Source organism: Mycteria americana, chromosome 2 (genome assembly GCF_035582795.1).
Source record: "Mycteria americana isolate JAX WOST 10 ecotype Jacksonville Zoo and Gardens chromosome 2, USCA_MyAme_1.0, whole genome shotgun sequence".
Taxonomy (NCBI): domain Eukaryota; kingdom Metazoa; phylum Chordata; class Aves; order Ciconiiformes; family Ciconiidae; genus Mycteria; species Mycteria americana.
The window spans coordinates 77831979-77848312 of record NC_134366.1 but is presented as its reverse complement, the minus strand read 5'-3'; the positions used below and the strand labels follow the sequence as shown (position 1 = coordinate 77848312).

The window sequence follows — 16334 nt, the reverse complement described above, 5'->3', positions numbered from 1 at the left end:
ACAGGTCTTTCACAGAGTGGTGCCAAGCTCATGAGGGAGTTCGTTTACCAGTGACGAGTTTTAACCATGGACACATCCTCACATACATTGTGCAAGAGATGAGAAATCTGTGTAAAGAGATGAACGAACGCAATTTTCTTACTCATAGCAGTTGCAGAGTTATCATGTAAGAGGCAAACATTTCATATTTTCCACCAGTTTTCCATATGTCTGATGGCATAATGGCTTCACCAGAAGCTGCAATGCATTGGAGAAAGGATTTATCACAGCTGCATTTATTTTCCTCTACTTCATGGCTTCAGCATTCATTTGGCTTGAAGAAGGATTCACTTGCCTTTCCGCCTGTAGTCCAGTATTACTATTGAATCTCCTGTTTGGAGGCAGAGGAAAACAGATTATTGGAAAAAAAGGCACAACAGAGAAGTTCCTCTCACAGATCAAGCACGCTGCTGGGAAGAGGATGTGAACCTGGACCCAGCCTCCCAACGTCCTGGGGAACTGAACCCGTCTGGGAGTGGGAGCTACGAGTGCCTGGCTTGGACCAGCTGCTAATGCCGAAGTGCTGCAGAAGTCGAATGAGCCTGGGACGTCCCTAGCAAGTAAGGGATTACTCGACTACTGAGGAATGGTTTGAAATCTACCATGGGCCACATCTCTTGGCAAATAATGGTGCTTTGCTAGTGGGGAACAAGTGTCTGCCGCCAAACAAGCCTAGCTTGGTGCAAGAATATGTGAAAAGCTTTAAAAATAAAGCTCATCTGAAAAGGCAGCAGCTGATTAATCCTGCAGCTAAGATATCTGGAGCATCCTCACATGTCTGGCCAGGATGGCAGAGGACCTACCAAAGACCTATAGCTTTCTGAAGCACCAGCTAGAGACCAGATGTGCTACCGTGGGGCATCAAATGTGGCAATAACGAAACATTTGGGTACCCTTATCTAAAGCACTGTTTCAGCCTCTCTTCTTCCCTGTTGATGATCATATACTCACAGGGAACCTTCTTTTAAAGGTGCTTTCCTTGTCCATAGACTTCAGAGGCTCTGAAACACTAATTGCTGTATTTTCTTTATCTCCAGCCTGCACGGCATTTGGCAATTGACCTGATACGGAACAAAATCCTGGCATTTCTTCCTTCCCAAATGATCCCGTAAGTATTTTGTACTGACCAAATAGACATTTTAAAGATGAGGGAGAAAAAACTCCACCAAAAAAAAAAGACTAGCCTCTTAGGCTAGGGGCAGCGTATTAGCAAGCACCTGTTACCGTCTGGCCTCCACGGATGAAGTCGTAAGCCCTGGGTTGCCAGAGCTTCCGATCCGGTCTCCCTCCAGTGGATCATCAGATAAACTTGTCAGCAAGAGTAGGGCATGTGACAGATGGTGCAGGTCTCCTTTAAATAGCTAGCCTCCTCTACCCGGGGGGTAAACTGCAGCTTGGGGGAGTGACAAATATGAAGGATATAAATATGCCATGACAGGTTTGTGGCACAACTAGGATGAATGGATGAGGCAAAAGTAAATATTCGTATTTAGTTTGCAAACTCTGGGCTGTAAACCCTCTTAAATTTGAGTTCCATTCGTCACTGGCAATATAGTGAAACTGTAGATATAAACCTTATTTGTTCACTGAAAGAAATAGATTGGACTGGACTCTTACTCTTTGTTTTTAAAGGCATGATAGAACAAATGAAGGTATCTTCTGGAAAGGAGGTTCAGTTTAAAAATCCCTCCTGGACACTGTAATAACGAAGGGTGGAACCTGTGACCAGATTGATAACTACCTGCAGAACACGATCATTTTAACATTCGTACAAAAACTGCCGTTCATAAGCCTGTACCAGTTCAATGGTAGAATGACTTCATACCCCACACAGTTGCCCTTTGCATCCCTTTATTTGCCACTCGGGTTTCTGTAATCTCAACAGCTGCTCTGAAGAATGAGAGCATCAAAAATTCAATCGTATTATAGTATTGCTTTGTATTGCACAGATTCATGTGCTGTCACATAGGCTGGGTTTCTCAATAGCTGACTACAGGGTATTAAGGGAGTTTGGTTTCACAAGCACATAAATACAAAAATAAAACCCAGGGAAAACAGTTCTTAAAACATGTTGTATGTTTCTGGAAAATGCATTTAATGCAAAAGTACTCCAAAAAGAAGAGGAAAAATACGTTAAAGAGAAGATTGCCGTCTAACTTTAGCTCAGCCTTAGGTGAATACGTTTCAGCAATGTCTTCGCAAGATATTCAAGAGCTCGTAGAAGATCTGGAGGAGCACAGCCCTCCGTGCACTGGGCACGCGGAAGTTTCTCCACTATAAGTTTCCTCTTTTTCCTAAGAGCAATGGCTCTTATTCTTGTTGTACTGCCTTATCCCTTGCTTTACAATATCTTTAATTCTGGCTTTGCCCCCGCAGTGTTCCTCGTCCAGCTGCTGGCCAAAGCTTTCCCTCCTGGAAGACAGCGAGCATCCAGGCATGGGTCTGCTGGAGCTGCTGCCCGCTCCGACAGCCAGCCTCCCTTTCTGCCCCATTTCTCTCGCAAAGGACAGTTCCACCACCTGGGGATGAGCATTTCTCGGGGCTTGGCAGAGGCTGTGCAGCTGTAAAATCTTGCAAGGGGTTTGCCCAGTGTCCCTCAGCAGGCATTTAAATCACTGGTGGAGCGAGTAGCTGTTGCTAGCTATCGCTCCTGTCCACCTGCATTTCAAAGTATTGAAATGAAGCAGCTGATGAATGTTGGTTTGGGGTTTTTTTTCAGGTGCGTTAGATGGAAGACAAATGAATCTGCTCCATCTTCAAATGCTGGTGCCAGAGAAGAGACCTCACCTGAAATGTTGCTCTGTCTGATGGGAGAACTTTGATGTGAATTTCTCCCAAGGATCTGTTTGTCTCACCAGGAGCAAAACCCGAGGGAAAACGGCTTTGCTTTATTTTTGAGGGTTCTAGTTTGACTGGTCGAAGTAACATCAGATCAGTTGTCTGCGTGATGTTTTCTACCCGTAGGGAACGGGGGAAGCTATCGCACTGTTCATCTTTGGTACTCGGACCCTGCAGCCAAATTCTTGGCTGAGGTAAATTTATGGCAGTAAAAGAATCAGCCCATTGTTTCCAATTATCCTCTTTGGAGTTTCTGTATTGCTCAACATTGTCTAGTACTCGAGAAACTCTGGGATTTAAAACAAAAAAAAGTCATTACTGGTACAATTTTCTGTGCCTCTCAGGCTGTGCAGCTGGGTTGCCTTAGTTACCACCAATCCAACTGTGCAAGGGGAGGGAGAGGCACATGAGAGATAATACATTTTTAAAACCTCCAATACTGTATGAAACAGTTTGCCTATAAATAATAAAACAAATTTAGGGTCTGGCATCTTTTGGTTGTTCTGAAAAGCAAAAACAAGGTTATATTATTCAACAGCCTGGAATTTCCAGCTCTCAGAAATGATACTGCTTCTTTTTGGTCAAGCACAGGACGTAGCTTTAAAAATTACTTGCTGGAAGCTGAAAGCTGCCATCCATAGACTTTGGAATAACTTGGAACGAATATACCTTTAGGGGTGAAAAAGGGTAACTATATATGTAGCTGGTTTTAGGAAAAGTGATAGTGGCCTGAAGCTATAAAGGAACATGGAAGAGAGCCCATATGAAGCATGGTGTGCTGCGGGACGAGCTTCATTTGCAGCCTACAGTCTGCCACAGGATGTAAGTCCAGAAGGAAACCAGGCTTGCCACTCACGTGGAGCTATTTGTTAATCACTTCTTGTACCTTTGAATAAACACAGCTTATCTGGGCACAGACTCAGCAAGCTTTCTTCCTTCAAGTGGGAGAGAAAGAAAAAGAAGAAGCTGCCCCAGAGCCTTTCCCTTTGGGGCGAAGCCTGGTCGCAGCAGCCCGGGCAGGGCTCTCCACCTTGGCAGATGCCACCAGCATCAGGTCTAATTGCTTGATGGCTGTAGGTGTTATTGGGGAAGGTGTTTCCAGATGTGCCTATAGGAACCTAGTGGGCCATTGCATTGCTCTGTAACTCAGACTGTGCCTTTGGGGGACTGAGCAGGAAGCAAAAGAGAGGGCAGAAGTGCCCTTCCACGTACCCTTTCTTTTGGGGGAGGGAAGAGGTGGGCAGGGTGGAGGGTACGGAGAGATGAAGAGGTCTGTCCTCTACCACCACAGCTTGGTTTGCTTTGTGTGGGTTTTTTTTTCTGCAGGGTTATTTTAACTGCATCATCTCCCTTATTGTGAGGGGAAGGTGAGACAGGAAAGGGTAGGATGAAAAAAAGTACGTGGAGCCGTTTTTGCTGTGAGAACAAAGGTATGTTGGAATTGCGTCTTCATTCACTTTGCAGCTGTTTTTACTCTGGCAATGCTGAGCCAAAGATTTGTCTCAGTCAGGAACATATTAAGACTCTGGCACACTGTAATTTGGAATAGCTTCCCTCTGGCTGTGTTTCAATGCTTATTGGCACCTTGTTATCAATACCAGCTTAAGGAAGTCCTACCCTTCTCTTGGGTGGACACAGCTGGGAAAGGGATCGGGAAGATGATCCGAGTTGAAAACAGCCCCTGCTTGCAAGAAACAGGCGTGTGTGGTGGAGCAGGAAGGAGTGAGGGGCAGTGGGCTGGAGCTTAGTGAGAAGTTATTGCTGCCAAAGGCCCCGTATTACCAAACTGCAGCCTCAGATACCGCAGAGTTGCCAGCTGTTGGGGTGCAGCTTGCGGCTTCTTTTATCGGCGTACAGCAAATCCAGGGAATGCTGCCATGCCTGGGGGCGACGAGCTGAGGATGCACGTGAAGTAGCAAGAGTTTGCACAACCACGGGGAACTGTAACTCAGGGGATGTGTCCTGCACGTGGATGAAAACGCCATGTAGTTGCTAAGGCCGTGATTTTGTGGCTCCTTTGGAAAATGTCAAGTATGCATGGAGAGGCAGACCCACCACAGGGGCTGCAAGAGCACACCAGATATCAATGGAGGATAGCATGTATGCTGTGTTCATATATATTCTCTGAGGTTACATTCATGCTATCACAACTGAGGGTGCTTTTCAGCCTTTCTGTGTGCACAGAAAAGAAAGTTGAGTGCTCGCCCCAGTTTCTTTAGAAATCTCTTAAATTAATATCTCTTAAGTGAGTATATTTAGTCAGCTGTTCAAAATGTGTCTAATTTTTGCACTTCATTTGATCTCTGCTTGGCACGACCTTTTGTCCAATCAATTAACACCCTGGAAATCAAATTATTTTAATTCTGATTATCTCCAACTTATGCATCAGGCATACTCTAGGCCTGAAATTACTAATACGTACTCAGTGATGAAAAAATCTGATACCTAGATGTATCAGATATCAGATCTCATATAAAGGCCTATCCTGTCATGTCATGATGATGTGGTCTTTGATTTGTAATCGTTACTATTTATGTGATGCCTCTTAAACCAGAGCTAGTGCAGAAAGGCTGCAGATCTGTTTTCATTTACCAGTAATCCTCATCTCGTATCATGTTTATGCAAGAACAGAATTCGGCCAAAATTTCCAAACGTGGACGTGTAGCGCAAGCATCTTATTTGCAAAGGTATCAAGCGGTGATGTTGGTTATTCAGCACATTTGAAAGTCAATCTGCTGCTTTTAGGTAGCTGAGTACGGATGGTGAGAGACTAGCTACAGACACTCTACTTTGGCTTGACAGGCATGTGAGACTTCACAAAATGGATCAGGCATCAAATGTTCCCTGAGAACAGAGGGAGGTTGTCTTATTTATTTTCAGAGGCGCTTTTGCAGTGTTTTTTCTTTCATCAGAAAGCTAGTTTAAGAAATTGCAAATGTTCACACATTTGTCCTAAATAAAATACACACGTTTTCCTGACAGAAACACTTTCGTCCTCAAAAACTTAATCTTGAATGAAAAAGGAGAGAGGAAACCAGAAGGGGGAAAATAAAAATAAAAATAAAAATAATAATAATAATAATAATAATAATAATAATAACAACAACAATAATAATAATATATAATAATAATAATAATAATATCCCATGCCAAACCCCCAAAACTGCTTCATCAGTTCTTTCTTTCTTCCATCTGTTGAATGTGTCCTCCTAAACTACTTTTTTTTTTTTCCTAACTGCCCATTTGTTTAAGGAAGCTGCCTTTCATTTTCTTTAAATCACTACTGATTTTACCACTACCAAAGCAGAAGGGAGATGTTCTCAACAGTTTGTAAAACTTTCTGAAGTGGTGTTTTCCTCATGGAGCTGCTGCAGTGCTTTCACGTGGATACACTAATACCTTCCTATAAATTGTCAGTAAACAGTGCCGTTCCCTAGTCTGACAAACACCACATGGTGCAGGTGTAAGAGTTTTAGCCAGAGAGATTTGGCTTCTCTGGACCCTTGTTTGAGAAGGAATTCAAAATCCAGTGATCATGCTGGTAAGAGGTGCTTCTCGAGCCGCATTAGAGAAACCTGGCCCAGCCTTTTATCTGGTAGGGTTGGGATTCTTGCTCCGATTTGTTCTCTGTTTGTTAGTAACTGGTTAGAACCTGGCAATCTCTATCAGACACCCAAATGCCACCCGCCAGTGTACAAGGGCTCCCTTCCTCTCCCCACCTGCCTAGGCAATCACAGGAATTCATTTTAGATAATTTTTTTCTCATATGGATAGAAGTGAAAAACAAAACTTGGACTGACCCCATATCATTCGGTTGAGGAACTCCCCAAAGTTGTAGAAAGAGACGATGACGGCAAGGCTAGCGGCGAAAAGGGCTGCTAGCCCGGCCGGGCTGAACAAAGCAAAGAGAGGATATACCCACTCTCCCGTTACAGAATAAATCCACAGGACCCTGGGCAAGGAGAGAAATGACCTTTGGTTAGGACCATTCAGTTAGAAGAACCACTTCATGATTTCTAACTCCTGAAGGGCCAAGTTACCAAAACAATCTTGATACAGAGAAAATTAGCTCAGCTGTCGATACATCTCCTCGGCATTTGGGCTATTTGCTGTGAAGCACACTTGAGCCGCTGCTAAATTAGATGGGTTTCAGCGCAGGTTGAAATGCACACAGTGTTCCGCTGTCACCCTGGTGGCATTGGCTATTAACAGCAGTAAAATAACAGTAAAATAGCAAAATGCTCAGAAACAGGGATGCGCACTTGGCTATTCTAAGTGAAGCTTATCCAAATAAGCTCTCACATACGTGTTTGCCCTCTCGTTACAACAGCTTTTCAGCCCCTATCCAGATCTCGAGGGTCTGTGGAGACAAAATCCGTTTCTCACTGTCTCTGATAGACCACTGCCGCTGTTGACCACTGTTTTGGGGAGTGGAAAGAAGTTTTCAGGAGGCAAGAGGGCAAGGGGAATTCTCCAGCAGCTTTTCTCTCCATCTAAGAGGAGAAGGAGAGGAGCAGCAGGTAGGAAGGAAACAGATTTGCTGCTTTGTGCCAGAAGCATTTGCAAAGCACTGTTTGGAAAAGGGAAAGAAGGAAAAGGAAGAGGATGAATATGCCTGCTTTATAGGGCTTCTTTTCCTCTACTTAGGCCCTCTCTTTCTGCCTTTTTCTTCTCTCAAAAAACACCTTGTAGTGGCTGTCAGTTCACTGATACTATTTTCATTGTTTATGGCTCTTAAGAGTGGCTGGTAGCAAATGCCTGGACTTAAGAATATAAAAATAGTCTTTATGTATTAAATATAGGAAAAAATATGTTTTTGTGGATGAAATTATATATATTTGTATTGAATATGTAAAGAACATAAAAAATAGGGCAGGTCTCCAGTGATTGTTATGAGGATGTGCCATTCTAACGATGGGCAGCGCTTCCCTAAAAAGAACTTTTGGGTCCAAAGAGTCCTAAAAGGTTTAATTCTTGATTAAAAAAGCCGACATCTGAGAGTATGCCATACTTTCCACCACCAGTGCTAACATGGGAATGCAGTCCCACTCTCTCTGATGGCACCCAGCCTGCCACCTTACATTGAGCATCACGCCTCAACGAGAAGTGACAAACAGGCTGCCCCACCAGCCCGAAACTGTGTCGTGAAACTGAGGGATGGGAGAGTGCTAAGGAAAAAAAAAAAGTCTGAAAAGATGATTTCTGCCTTTCTAGTTAGAGAAGGAAGGAGTAGGGCATAAAAAAGGGGGGGTTTTACCCTGCTTGTAAAGAGAGATTCACTAATCCCCAGCTAAGGGGTAGAGTGGAGAAATGGAGGGGTTTGGTAGCGGAGCTGTCTGGACTGAGCATGGGAGTGTTAAGTGTAGAGACTCGTTTTCATCATTTAAAGTTCTTTCATCAAACAAACAAGACTGTGAAACAGCTAAGTAATTAAAAAAAAAAAAAGAAAAAAAGCCTGCACAAAAGGCCACAGAGAGGCTGAGCAGAAATACTGAAGACCAGGTGCTAACCGGAGCCCCTGCGAATGTCAGCATGTGTTCTTCACTGCACAGGGCTACTATTTTCTTAATGCGTCTCAAACAGTAAAAGAGAGAGTGACAACCGCCTTTATTTTATGTAACGAGGAACTAGATTATCTTGATGCCGTTTGGCCAGCTGGCGTGCCTCTCAAAGCACTCCGACCCATATTTTCAAACCTAAACAAGTGACTAGGCAGGAGAACTAAAGCACTTTCAGCTTCCTGACTTGGTAGGAGCTGTGTGTTGCCAGGGTGTTTTATCTTGGGGCATACCTCCAGATTCCTGAACTTTTACTCATTTTGATCACAGAATGGTTGACAGGTTTTTGTTTTAGTTTTTGGTTGGTTTTTTTTTTTTTTGCTAGGGATTTCACAAAATGCACCCCACTACTTGCAAATTTCTCATGGGTAATCACCTGTTAAATATACATGCAGGATTCAGAGGCTTATTATTCTGAAGATTTCATTTCACCAAATTTTGATTTTTACCAGGATTTTACCCTGGATATCAGTGAGTGAGTCAGAAGCAGACAATGCCCAGAATTATGGGGAGGATAGATTGAGGTAACAGCCCTGGGTATAACCAAAGTTGCCAAACTGCTATAGGATAGAGGACAGCATATAGATACCAGGGAGGGGTGATGTGCTGCCATAGTACATCTGGATGCAACTGGGGAATTTATCCTGTCCTCTCATTACCCGTCCATTAATGTTAATGGGACCGCTGCATTCACTGAAGGGGAAAAAAAGTATCTCTAGGGAATTATTAAATGGGAAGATCCAGAAAGGAGAAAAGAACCTATTGGCCACATATGAGCCTCTGAGACTGCAGTTAATTCAAAATTAAAAGGTTGTGAACTGAAAATGAGCATGCAGTGAAGGAAAAATATTTTGATTCCTAACAGAGGTGGAATACGGACATATTACAAGAAAGCCATCAGTCTCTAGATTTAATTTGGTTTGGGTTTTTTTGTATTTCAGTTTTGTATACAGAGTGCAGTCTATAATGATTTACATTCCCTTGCAAATGTAGTTCGAACTTTTCTCTGAAGACAAATGCAGAATTGTGAAGATTAAGACTTATTTTATACTGATCTACTACCACTGAAATGGGAAAGGGCAATCTATTGTTACTTCCTTTTTAAGACTTAAAATGCCAGTTCTAAAATTTATATATTCTTCACTGTTTTCAGTGTGATGACTCCAGGAGTAAGGCATTACTTAATGCAACCAGGAGATGCAAGATCCATCCTTGCAAGAATTAACTAACGTGCCTAACAGTTCTCTTAGCCCTGGTGTCCCGCAACTGAAAGCCACCTTTCCTTTTTGAACACTGTGGGTATTCAAAGCTATAGGGAAGCCCCGCTCAGAGGCAGATACCTGGTGCAAGGCATCACCGGCTGCTCGGTTTCTCTACTGCCTTGCAGGGACCAGTCAGTTCTCAGTCCGTCGACACTGGGAAGGGGAAGCGCAGTGATGACGGTGACCGTTCAAGGAGAGGCTTTTAGGAAGGACTCTCTTGCTTGTGAAACATAAGCTGCCCACACGGGGCTATTAAATCACCGGGTTGCAGCACCAACAGTAAAATGTGTACATGTGTTAAGATTTCAGTGCACAGGCCAAAAAAATTTTTCTGTTAGTTGAAAGCTGTTGTCTGTGGTTGCAGGGAACCAAGACAAGGAGGCAAAAAGAAACCAGACAGCAGGTTCCTTGCTGCCGCAGGAGGAGAGAAAGCAACAGTACTGAAATCCTAATATCTTTTATCCAGGTATCAAGGCCCTGGGACACAGGGGACAAGCGTTCTAGGGGACCACCTTCCACTTCGGACATCAGCAGCACCATGCAACATCAATGCAGAGAAGATACTGGGAGGGCTCGGATGTGTTGATGCTTGTGTTGATCCTCATCCTTTGATGAGGATTCAGGTCCTGGCATGAGCCGTGTCTCCTGTGGGGTGAAATTGCTCAGCTGATAAGGGCTTTAGGGGAAAGCGTGGCACACATGATTGGAAGAGTTGCCTGGAGAGCTGTCTGGTCTCAAAGACAGTAAAAACCAAATGCTGTCAGAAGACAAGCAAAACAAAACTGGCATTAAGCAACTGGGTGAAGCAGAACATAGAAAAGAAATTTAGGAAGCTGTGGTCGTAATCCTGTTAGGCTCTGGATTAGGATAAATGGCTCCTAACTTGGTTACGTAATGTAGCAGTGAAGTCCATTGCTTCCACAGCCACTCTGATGGGTTTCTAGTCATAAGAGCGTTTCATCTGTGCAGTTTATTTTCTATTCCAGATTTCCATTCGGTGGGCTGAAGGTAGCCTCTCACTGAGAGTAAGAACCGGTGGGTAGGAATGGGAAGGATGGGTTCCCTCATAGTCCCAGTGACTTCTTAGAAATCTTTGCATGAGGACAAGTCACCTTCCTGCTGACCAGTTGTTCTGTATCCTCCACCCTAGGGCCCGGGTGTTTCCTGAGCTCTGGAAAGTGATATCGCAGCATACCCTGAAACTATACGGACTCGTTCCCGAGCTGAGTCTCAACATGAGGCATCCTCAGAGTGGTTTGAAGTGTTGGCAGCTGCCCATATTTAGATGCAGCGGGCAGTGCCTCCAGATCCCAGCACTGCAACCGGGATGCAATGAGCAGGAGCAGATGCAAACCCAGCTCCAGGGGTGCTATGACACACACAGAGGAGGTGGGTGGATGGCTGTGGGCTGGGCCTGGTTAGATATAGTTTATTCTCTCAAGATCACCCTCCAACAGGTTGGAGATCAACTGTGGCACGTTGCTGGAAATGTAGGCGGTGTCCACCAGTGGAGTGGGAGGTGGTAGTGGGGCAGATGCCTCCTTGCTACCCGCCAGTTTGCACCTGGCTCTGAGTATCATTTTCTATCTCAAGTTTCTAAACCCAGCCATGTGTCCCTGCCAAATACCAAACTGAGTTTTACACCTCTTCTGCTCCCGTGGCCCCTAGACCTTTGAGATCTGGTGTTTTTGCAGTGAGGAAGACAGCGAGCAGAGGTAAATTTGATGGTACTGGTAGAAATAAAAACTCCAGCCCAGCAAACATAACCCAGAGTACCCTGGAGTTTATGGAAATCTAGTTGCTTTTCTATAAGAGGCCTTAGAAGAGGAGGAGATACTATGTATGGTCTCAGGACCTGTACCGTGTTTGAAGAAACCTGCTCTGCCTACGTCTGGAAATAGTTTTCATGGGTCTCGGCTGAAGTTTAAATGACTTCTCCACGGAACAGACTGCTGTCTCCCGTGCGCCTGGGAGGGAACTTAAATCTCAGTACAGCGTTTGGCCTTGTTTTACAAAGTAGATCACTTGAAGAAAATGTTTTAAAGTACGTAATTCTTACCAACTGATATACAGAAAAGCGACAAATCCTAACAGGATCAATCCCTTCTTCTTTGCTGGGTAACGGTGCGGCGTCGCAAGGATTTCCAGGACAGCAAATGGCAATACAGCCGTGTGCTGAGGAGAAAAGAGAGTCCGTCACTGACCGGTCGCAGTGCCTCGCCTTTGGTCGTGGCTGGTCACGAAGCTCAAGAGCCTGCCTGTGAGCAAAGCATTATTTAACAATACTGAATGTAATTGTATACAAATGCGCATACTTCATTTTTTTCATAGTGAAGAAGTACCCCTGCAGTAATGAGCACAGAAATTTTCTTGTTAGTATGCTGTAAAAAGTACTGTAATGAGGCCTGCCTGTAGAATGATCTGCGTTACTTTATAATAGGTGAGCTTTCCTTTTACAGTTTATAATGCAATAATTTTTTTGGTAATTCCCATTAGAGTACAACAGATATTGAAGTCTATTGTCATGTGCGCTTGGGGATGTCAAAAGTCTCCTCCTTGAACTCATTAAGCAATTGCTGAATTGCCTTCATGTTCTCTTCAAGTTGTTATTGTATCTTATATATTGTCATTTATTATTTACCCCAGTGCAATTGCAGTGTGTCGTGTTTCTCTTTGTAAACTGAAAAATGTGGTGGTAAACATACAGAGGGCTTAAGTTAGCTGTGATTCAAGATGATGAAGGAACTTCAAAAAAGCTTAACCAAGAGTTAGTAAAGAGTTAGCTTGCTGGAGAAGCTTTTTTTTCTTCTCTCTTTGTTTTGTCAAAGAGTTTGAATTGTATTAAGCAGCTTCAGTTTCAAGGGCTTTTATGATGATAACTGTCTGAGCATGGAGGATTTTCAGCACAGGGCAGACAGCTTGGTGGCACTGACTGTTTTGTGGTGGGGAGCTGCCTCCAAATGGGGTGCTCCTCATTGTGGGGGGTGTGGGAGCACAGTGGAAGTCCTTCTGGGCTCGGATGTTCAACAGACAATGCGGGGTCTTGGGATGCTAACACCTCAACTTGTTGGCTGATTTGTGGCAACCTCAGAAAACAATTTGTTGGGGTGAAATTTCCCCACTAAAAGTTTTGTAATATTCCCTGTGCAAGCAAACAATAGTTTTAAGTTGCAATACCTAGGACAGAAGGCCTAAACAACACTGGGGAACAACACAGCAAAAACTGTCAATGAGGTGCAACGGTAGGAAACTATAGCAACAACTGCAGCTGACTAGTTGGTTAAATTCCTATTAATTAAGCAAATAGTTTCATGGGTAGATGGGGGAGGAAGGGGGAGAGGGCAGCAGAGAAAGGTAGACAGACTTTTAGACAGAAAAAACCACTAAACTAATGGTTTTTTGTTTTTCCCTAAAGGCACAACCTGCTGGGTGTATGGTATGACGTTTCCTCTTGTCCCAAGGAAGTGGTTCTAGTACCTTCAACGTATGTATTTGTCAGAAGCTGTGCTGACTATCTGATATGGTAGTATGGTGTCAAAGTTCTCTTGCTGTGTATTTATAGCATAAGTTGCCACAAATACACATGAAATTCTTTAAATGCACACTGAGCTACATACAGCGTGCATGAAAACATTCTTTACCTGTTTGTTTAAGAGGCAGACATCCATTTTTGTCTGCCGCTGCCAAGCGATAGCTCCCTGGAAGCTGCATGTCCTCCCTCAGGCCCCCCAGCGCACCCCCAGGAGCTGCTTTTCATCCCTGGCTGTCCTACTACCAAAATAACCCTTCCATCTCAGTTACCATTTTTCAGAGAAACGAGATAGAGAAGATTTATTTGATGTTCCAGTTCCTCTCACTCATTGGCATTGAGATTCTCCTCTGTTCTGTTTCACAAAGATATTCTTCAGCTCTACAACCCGCTTTGTTGATAGCAGAGGTCTCGTTGTACCGGTACAAGTGACTCCTGGATTCATTTAATCACACAAATGTCTTCGGTGCACACAGTTTTCATCTATAATCCCTGCAACTGTCTTTTAGTCAGAAATCTATGTGTTAAGCTGCTTTTAGAATGACTAAAAAAAAATTTATTTTCCATAGGTGGTCAATAGTTTGTCTTTGAATAAAACCAAAATGCCCGTGCAAGACAGCGATGATGGAAAACTTGCAGTTTGTCCTCACTTTTAGGCTTTAGCTTTTCGCAGGGGATTTGTCCATTATGTGAAGTGGATGTAAGTCCTGGTTTTCATCTGACATCCAGTGGGCTACAAAATTCCTTTGGGATACATGAAATGTCCTTGCTAGTCTTTTAATTAATTTAAACACTTTTAACAACTACAAGCTGGTTGTTCCGGCTGTATTATTGCTGTCCTAAGAGGGATTTAGTAGGAGTGCTGGTGAAATAATCCTTTGTTGAAGTGAACGGTTTTTAGGTGGGGGTTATTTTATGTACTTATTTCCTTAGTTTGGGGCTTTTTGTTCTCAGAGTGAATATTAAATAAGTATAAGTCAGCAGTATGATGCTGCTTTCATAGAAAAAGTGTGTGGCGTTCTGGGATAGTATTAACAGGAATATTGTGTGTAGGAAAGACCTGGGAAGCAGCTATGCTGCTCCACTTGAATTGATGAGGTTTTAGCTGGCACTCGGTCTCTGATTTAGGGCACCCCACTTTGACAGGTGCAGATAATTTGGAGCATGTCCAGAAAAGGACAGCACAAACAGCAAGAAAGTAAGAACAGGAAAGCAGTCCAAAGACAGGCGTAGTAATCAGGACTGAATGCGTTGTTGCGTCTAGAGAGAAAAGGAAAATGAGAGAGGTTCAAAGGCTTAAGAAGTTGATACTGTGATGACTGCGACAGGCGAGTTCTCCATGTCCATCGTGGGTAGGACCAAGGGTGATCGGCTCAGTTTTTGTCAAGAGAGATGTAGCTTTACACTGGGAAATATGTAGCAAGGGCAAGCAGGGTAACGACCACCTAGGGGAGCTGGGAAAGCCCTTTACAGGAGAAGCTAGACGAGAAGTTGAGTGTGATTCTGCCAAGCACCCTCTGGGCATCTCTGACCCAGCCTCAGTTTTCCTCTGAACCAGCTACTAAGGGCTGTGCAGGCTTCAGAGCCGGTGCAATGTCCAGAAGCAGGGGATGAAAGCACGGAGAAATGGGGGCTCTCCTCTTCTGATGGGAGCAAGCTATCATGACTAAGACCACCGACGTCTCCACTCGCTTAGCCAACTTCTTCTCTTTCGCAGTTCATACATCTTTGCACTGCCTTACAGTACGTGAATCCCGCAGGAAAGGGGGAAGAGGAGAGAAAAGCGGAGCTTTGCACCTCATTTACAATTTCTCATCTGCCTCGCGGGAGTGAGCGGCACCGCGCTGGATGATGGCCGGAGGCACCCGGCAGCAGCACACCACCAACGTGCGGACAGCATGATATGGTCACAGGGAGCAACAAGCTGGGGGTGGCAAGGGGTACCCACTGCTCTAACAGGCGCATTGGCACTGCAGAGGAGTGGCAAACGGGTGGTGGTTGCGAAAGACAGTTGGGAGCTCTTCTTTTTATTCTGTGTTGATTTAAAAAAATGCTGATTTGCTTAACTAGTCATTTTTTGGCGGGCTCCTCCACTTATGGAGGAGTTAGAGAAAATACTCAAAGGCCGACAAATCAAGAGAAGTTTGAAAGTTACTGGCAAAGCTGGAAAATTTGGCTGCTTTTGGAAATAGCCAAGAATTTAGTGGAAGAGGTAGGTTCAAATTTCTGCTCTGCCTGATTCGCAGGGACTTGAAGCCAAGCTTTCCACTGCCTGGAAGAGTGCTTCCACCTCCAAGAGCAGCGAAAGCGTTCAGGAGTGGGGCTGTCTGCATCTTGTTTTGTGAACAGTTTGTTAAAGGCCTTGGATCTATCCCAGTTTGGAAAAAGAAAAAAAAAAAAGAAATTTGTGGCATAGGAAAGCTGCTTTCTTCCAAGTCCATTGATGACACTGGCACATGACTTATTAAAGTGTGTGCTGTGTCTTGTGCACAAATAATTGTATCTTTTAAAAAATATTTTGCCATATATTAATCCAATTTTATTTATTATTAGATTATTAGCTTATTCCTAGTTAGAGAGAATCACTGCATATATTAACTAGACATGCTTTTTGTAGGGTCATTTAAACTTGCCATGCAAATGCCTTCTTGAGACAGATTTCTACAACAGTTCTCAGCTACTTCATGCACCCCCAGGATGAAAATTTTTTGGTTTAGCATTTTTCCTTTGTGGATATAAAGCTTCTTCCCCCCCTCGCCCCTTCCTTCTCATGTACACAGATGCCCCAGGCCCAATAAACACATGGGAAAATCTACCCTTGCACTTCTGCTATCCCAGAGTCTACTGGTGACTTCCCGTATTTCTGCCGAGCCCGCTTCGTCCATTAAGGGTAAAACGACAGTGGAATTTCTACTGAATAAGCAATCATGTTTATGAGAGCAAACGCATATTTGTACAGCAGACATCAGAGGAACGTGTGGTTGGCTACGGGGTGCAAAGCCTGCCCTTCGCCTACGACATGCTGTTGGCTTTCCAAATGATTTCCCTCTCACAGCCGATAGACGTTGACTTTGGCAGCATCGTTAGTGATAGACCATATATCATGGT

General features: G+C 44.0%; 1 protein-coding gene and 1 long non-coding RNA gene across 2 annotated transcripts in view; one reads left to right on the top strand and one right to left on the bottom strand.

The window, feature by feature from the left end:
• Window positions 1–326: 326 nt before the first annotated feature.
• The window catches only part of ADTRP (androgen dependent TFPI regulating protein), a 32315-nt gene continuing 16307 nt past the window's right edge, over window positions 327–16334 (bottom strand). The window contains exons 4-6 of the mRNA XM_075495619.1: window positions 11757–11872; window positions 6678–6829; window positions 327–370 (exon numbers count right to left, since the gene is read on the bottom strand). Coding sequence (XP_075351734.1) covers window positions 327–370; window positions 6678–6829; window positions 11757–11872 — 312 coding nt within the window. The remainder of the gene's footprint in view (window positions 371–6677; window positions 6830–11756; window positions 11873–16334) is intronic.
• Window positions 331–3692, top strand: LOC142406682 (uncharacterized). Its single transcript, XR_012774664.1, has 3 exons — window positions 331–599; window positions 1077–1147; window positions 2759–3692. It is a non-coding gene; the product is annotated as an uncharacterized LOC142406682 (long non-coding RNA).